Below are 7,067 nucleotides of genomic sequence, written 5' to 3'. Positions count from 1 at the left end.
TTTACCCTTGTTTGTTAAAATATAAAATATGAAGTTAGTCGACCAGGTGCAGTCATAAGTGTAAGTTGGCACTTGCGACAATTGTATAATTATGTATGTATGTACCAATGTCTCTATAAATGTTTTTCGTTTCTTTTTTCAGTCCTGAAGATGACTTCAGATTGAAGTCGAAATATTGGCAAGACAAACCATTCGACAAATAAATATACATTGTTTAAACACATTTGCTGTATTTTAATAAACATATGTATATATTGGCCTAGAGCTCAAACATACTTGGAATGTATATTCATTTTAGGATCTTACAAATATTTTAACTATTGTTTACGTAAATATGTATATATTTTTTAATATTCATTAAGTTTCCTTACTAAAGTCTCTTACATGATGCAAATAGCGTAAGCTAACCGTTATTTCTTTGCGTCGGCCACTACTGGTTTTTTGACTATAGATAACATAAAATGAAACTCGATATTTGTAAAAAAAAAATACATGCCCAAGGAAAAAAATTGTATAAATTAAAAAATAAATTTGTTTCGAAACAGTTAAAATGAACTGCTGATATGGAAACACGATGTATGTATATGTGTAGGGAAACAAACAGTTTCCCAAAAGTACGATATATACGGGCAAAATGGATAGAAGTTTGTTACCCCAGCGGGTAAGGGGGTCAGAATATACCCGCGGTAGGTATGCCTGTCGTAAGAGGCGACTAAAATACCAGATTCAAGGGGTGTAGCGCAACCCTTCAGGTTGCCAGCGCAATATATAGCTTCTCCAAACCCAATTGTCAACCTCACCTATCCGCGGCGAATCCTGTTTCACTAACAGACGAGGCTCTGGCGACCCCAAGCTCCTCATGGAACTTGAGGGTGGGGAGGGATGGGATGGCCTGAAGGTTTAATGTGGCCACATAAATCGTTCCCGAGATGGTCGGGCTAGCACCTTAATGGTGCTGTGGTACCGGAGCGTACCGGATCTGTATCCGGCAAAGGACCATCACATCGATAACACTCCCCAAACCCCTCGGGGAGCAACCTTATCGCTACAACAACAACAACAACATAGAAGTTTGTTCTGTTAACGAGCAGCAGCCAAACCGTCCTTTTGTGTGTTAATTGCACTTAAAGCAAGACGACAATAGAAAAAGAAAATATGTTCATATTTTATTGCAGTTAGCCGCGAAAAACAAAAAAAAAACATTAAAGAATGGCCAGAGTACTGGAAGGAATTACCAAGAACTTTATTCACGGCAATATTGTTACATGTTTGTATGTATTTCAGTATTCTGAATTCAAAATTTTTGTTAAACATCCGCTCCATTCTAGGAGCGCTCATAATTTAGGAATCCTATTAAAGAGTCTCAAATATGTGAAGAATGCGGGTCTCAGAAATATGATCATATACATAAGAGTATTTATGACTCCGATATGAAGGAAATTATGAGCTGTATGCCAAGACTGTTCAGCAAACAAGACTAGTTTAGATCAACAAAACATATGTATTTTATTTTGAAAAAAATTTTCCTTCCTATTCAATTTGAATAAAATCATAATTTATAACGTGTATTGCTGTTCCTGATTTAAATTAGCATGGACGCTGCAGTCTTTATCATCTCCGTGATGATCAGTATTTCAAGAATGTAAGTATTTCGTGATTTTTCATTGTAACCACAAAACTGCCTCCATTGGTCTATTGAGTCCTCCATATATTTTATTAGAGCTGACGGTATATCCTACTTTTATGACTTTTCTACGAAATTCCTGTTCCAATCCTAGTACATAAATCCGATTAAAGAGTCTCGAATATGTGAAGAATGCGGGTCTCAGAAATATGATCATATACATAAGAGTATTTATGATTCCGATATGAAGGAAATTATGAGCTGTATGCCAAGACTGTTCAGCAAACAAGACTAGTTTAGATCAACAAAACATATGTATTTTATTTTGAAAAAAATTTTCCTTCCTATTCAATTTGAATAAAATCATAATTTATAACGTGTATTGCTGTTCCTGATTTAAATTAGCATGGCCGCTGCAGTCTTTATCATCTCCGTGATGATCAGTATTTCAACAATGTAAGTATGTATTTCGTGATTTTTCATTGTAACCACAAAACTGCCTCCATTGGTCTATTGAGTCCTCCATATATTTTATTAGAGCTGACGGTATATCCTACTTTTATGACTTTTCTTCGAAATTCCTGTTCCAATCCTAGTACATGACTCCGGAAAGAGTCATATAAGAAGCAAATTATGAGGTGTTTATAAGCATAATATTTTTTTACTCCAAATTTTTGTTGGGAATTTTATTTTTTATGGCAGAAACAGAGCACACAATCATTGCCAAACTGAGAGAATTTTTGGTTAACAAACATCAAAAATTTAACATTTGTCTTCCAACGGTTTTAGTTTACGCTATTTGTATCATGGTCTATTATGTATGTACATATATTAGAATGCCACGAATTTCAGACAAAATACAATAATTAAAAAAAAAAATGCTTAATTTTATTCGCAATATTTCGAAAAACCTCTATGAATAAAATTTGTTTTTAAAAATATTTTCTACAGAAAATTACTTCGAAGGAGAGTTGAAGCTTGAATAGTAAGGAACCGTTAACTACGCTTGACCCTTGACCTTTTGACAGTTGATAAAAGTTCAGAATATAGAGTTTCCTTGCGCGTCTCCGTAGGCACAACAAAAGGCCTTCAGAAAATGATGTAAAATAATTCCATAAGCAATGCATTGTAGTTTATCCGCTACACCGCTGTCTTTTAGGAGACAGGGGTCAACACGTAAATTACTGATACTTTAAATTTTAAAAATTTTGTTTGCTTTCTTGTTTTGGTGCTTTTCACCGCTGTGGGTGTACATTTAAATTTTTTTTTTAAATTATAAATTAGAAAAATATGCTAAAAATGTGATACATCTTGGAAAAAGAAAAGAGGCACCTGTACTACGAAATCCGAGTTTTTAAAGCATTTCCCGTCCGATGTTAGAGACTTTTCTTTTTAATTTAATAGCAAAAAGCCATCATTCGAACAATTCCTGGAAAATTTGGAACATTTTATAAAAACAGGTAAAACATAGATAAAATCGAAATTTTTTATTGAACATTTGAAGTAAGTGGGTTGACCGATTGCCCTAATATGTACCTTGCCAAAAAAGGATATTAAAAAGAAAAATATGTTACGTACGTACACCCGGAATAATTCGATGTGGACTTATGACGTTTTGACATGGAACTTTTCCAATTATCAATAATAAATTTGTACCCAGTGCAACACTTTTCTAGACATATATTTCGCAAGCCTCATAAAAGACTTATGCACATCGGTTAGTATGGAGCATTGAATTTTTAACTCCACAATTGTGACAAATGTAGTCTTAACCATTAACAAGTTTGTTACTTTTAAGTTTACATTTATAATTATTTACACATGCGTTTGCATCTGAGAGCAGGTTTTTTTTTTTTGTTTGAAAGTGACATTAGTCGATTTTGTTAAGAAAGTTTTATGCCGACAGTTTTCGTAATAGCTTGCAGAACATGCCTGATTATAACAATTATATAAGACAAACATACAGCCAAACATATAATATGTCAGGCAACTAGATTTGAAGTAAAACACTATTTTAATTACTTAATATCTGAAAAGTTTTCAATCCTTTAGACTTAGCATGCGCTTGCATGTTGTAATTGCAAGCTACATAAATCTTTATCGCAATCTGGATCGATATCGAATGTAACACACTAAAGAATTTAATACAGATTAACTCGAATACGCAAACCTCGAAAGCTAAGATAGGTGTAAATATTTATTGTCTGCAAAAAAAAAGTTTGGAATTATTGTATGTTTTGGTAAAAGTTTTCGATATCACACTTGTGATAAAAACTTCAGAATATCGTCCTTTTCTACCTATCTCAATGAATTGACTAATAGGAATGTTATCCAAGCTTGGGCATTAACAATATTCTTAGCATATTATACACGCGCTTTTCTTAAAATAAAAATATATTGAATTCTTGCATTTTGTTACACGTGACGCTTTGTCAAGAAAATTAACACTGCTGCAACAGCCGCAGCTCGACCACACCCTATTATATAGATTTCAATATTTAATAACAAAAATATTTTAAAAGTTAAATGTCCACTTATTGAGGCTTGAACGAAACCCTTCGTATATAGTAAAGTACATACTTCTCAAAAGTGAAATAGTGCCAATTTTAAACTTTATCTAGCTCAATTCCACTATATTTGAATTGACATCTAAATTACTGAAATAGACCTATCCTACAAGCTGCCAGATCACTGTAACGTTTTTCAGGCGGAAGTAGTGGCCGGTACTAAAGCAGTAGGAACACTGGAAGAAAATAGCTGAAACTGCAGCGGTGTCAACTTTTATATTGACAGCGAGGCAGCAATTAAGGCAATAATATTGCATAGCAGAGCATCTAGAGTATAAACAATCCCTGGAAAGAATCGGGACAGCGAGAAGCATACATCTATATTGGGTCCCAGGGCATATGGGAATAGATGGGAGTGAAAAAGCGGATGAACTAGCTAAAAAGGGCTCAACTTTTGAAGCTTGCTCCGTATACGTCCCAATTAGATTGGTCGAGATTAAGAGAAGGTGTGTACGCCTCACATCGATCAAGCGGGAAAGGCGTAGACCCAATACAACCTTAGACTAACAAAACTATTCCTATTATTAAAAAGAGAGGACTGTAGACTCATGACGGGTATTCTGACAGAGATAGCAGATTCAGGAAGGGATGATTGGAGGAGGAAACGATCGAGCACGTTTTGTGCTCGAGACCTGCGCTTGCTAGGCTAAGACTCCAGCTATTAGGAGTGATACAGCTGTGAGATCTGGAAGGAGCAAGTGGCATAAGTCCTAGAAAGCTTTTAGTATTTGCCAAGACATAGGCCCTGGTTTGTGATAGGGCTATTCAGTTTGGTCGTTAAACAAACTTCTGGTTACACTACGAACTCATTCAGTCTATGTGACCCACCAGCGCAACCTAACCTAACCTAAATTCATATGTATGTGTAAAGGCATGAAATACACATAAAGTCAACAGAAATTTAATCATATGTTTTAATTTCTAAAATATAAGGGAAATTCACGTAGGCGTGCTTATCAGGTTAACATCTTATGTGCTTATATATTTTTTCTTTTAAATCTAACATAAAAACAAAAATAACTTTTAAACAGATAGATTGATAATCATGGTGACGTGGATAGACCAATAGTGTTGAATATGTGTAACTATAAATTTTTAATTTAAAATTATCTATGTACGTGTGTATGTATGTATACATGTATGCATATAGTTTATTACGAAACTTTTATATTTAATTCCCGAATTTAACGCAACCGCTGAAAGATCATAAATACGTGCTAAGTACTGTCAGGTATCAAAAAAGCAACATTGTTGGATGTTGAAAATGTTTTAACTGTGTCAAAGGGTTTCAACTAAAATTTAAATATCACAGGTGCCAATTGTGTGGTAAAAATTGTAACGAAAATAATAATGCAAATGCATTACACATTTAATGTGAGGAAAGTGCGTGCTTTTTTTTTAATTTTATAATTTCACTTGATATTGCATAATTATAGCTATTTTGATTTGATTGCATAAAAAAATACTTTTATTTTACTACTTAAGATGTTGAAAACCACTAAACTTCCACCATTTGTATATTTATACATACATACATGTTCCTAGAATTTCTATAAAATAAAACAGGATTACAAATCTTTATATAAATAGAAAAGTTTTATGGAAATGTTACTTTACAAAGCGCATATTTTATTTTTTATGAATTTCGGTAATAGTATGTACATATGTATGTATGTAGGTATTATATTTGTATGCTTTTATGCAAGTAAACACTACATAAGAAATTAGATAAATTCATTTCAGTTAAGCTCAATTAAAATATGTTATAGTACATACATGCTTAATTCACAATAAATACTTTATACATTTTGAATTTTTTATTGCGCTAAACGATGCTGTATACATACATATTTCTTAGTTGTTGCGCTACACAACCCCTTGAATCCCATATTTCTTAGTGGTTATGCACAGCATTTACATGTTTATTAATTTCGTATATAAATGCCGTTATACCTTATCGCATGAGAGCCTTAACAAGAGTCGCAAATAAAAAGGTAAAAAATAGAAAGCAAACCATAAATAAAACTGCTTTTTCTTGGTCGGAGAAACGTTTACGATTTGTATATAATGCAGTTAACTTGGTAATGCATCGTCGTATAGCACCATGCTGTTGTACATGATTGGCTGACGCACTGCCGTGAGCTAATAGCGCATTATTTGTAAGTAGAGTGCTTGCGGTAGCAGACAAAAATGATGCTGTAGTCGAAGAAGATCCTTCCGAGTCTATTCTCGTACAACCACTGCCTCCATTAAATTGATGATGATGGTGATGATGTAATGGATCATCACAGCTTGCAAAACCCACCGCGGCTAATTCATTGGCCATCGCTGCACCCAATGGAATTAAACCAATGGAATTGGGCCCTATAAGTATGGTACTTCCGCCGTTGTTACTGTTACCATTACCATTTATGATCTTACTTGTGCTGCAAATATTTGGACTTGCAGCAGATGCACTTATAGAACGATGATGTAGACTGGACGCTGATTGCCTGCTACTATGATGTGATTGACTGTGGGAGGGATGATTATGTGAATGGTGTGTATGCATAGTGTGAACATGATGAGCCATGTGCGAATGACCATGACAGCCCATGGAAGCGTTACCGCCATTATGGTCTACTCCACCATTTCCAAATATATTAGACATTTTTTCGAATAAGTTGCTGTCTATATCATCTAGTGCAGTAAGAGGTGGAACTTGATAACGAAATGCTGAAGTATATTGGCCCATTAAATCTTCACCGGACGATGTAACGCGAATAGGGCACACACGAAATTGATAGCTAGCTCCAGGTTCGAGATTTTCAATCGTAAACTTTGTCTCCGAACCACGATATATCTGGAAAACAAAAATTATAATTGTATATTATATT

General features: G+C 34.2%; 1 protein-coding gene across 1 annotated transcript in view; it reads right to left on the bottom strand.

Moving 5' to 3' along the window:
- Window positions 1-5,797: 5,797 nt before the first annotated feature.
- The window catches only part of mtgo (miles to go), a 218,641-nt gene continuing 217,371 nt past the window's right edge, over window positions 5,798-7,067 (bottom strand). The window contains exon 8 of the mRNA XM_067769037.1: window positions 5,798-7,033. Coding sequence (XP_067625138.1) covers window positions 6,146-7,033 — 888 coding nt within the window. The 3' untranslated portion in view covers window positions 5,798-6,145. The remainder of the gene's footprint in view (window positions 7,034-7,067) is intronic.

Source organism: Eurosta solidaginis, chromosome 2 (genome assembly GCF_040869045.1).
Source record: "Eurosta solidaginis isolate ZX-2024a chromosome 2, ASM4086904v1, whole genome shotgun sequence".
Taxonomy (NCBI): Eukaryota; Metazoa; Arthropoda; class Insecta; order Diptera; family Tephritidae; genus Eurosta; species Eurosta solidaginis.
Note: the sequence above shows the minus strand (reverse complement) of the source record. Positions and strands in the feature narration are given on the sequence as shown.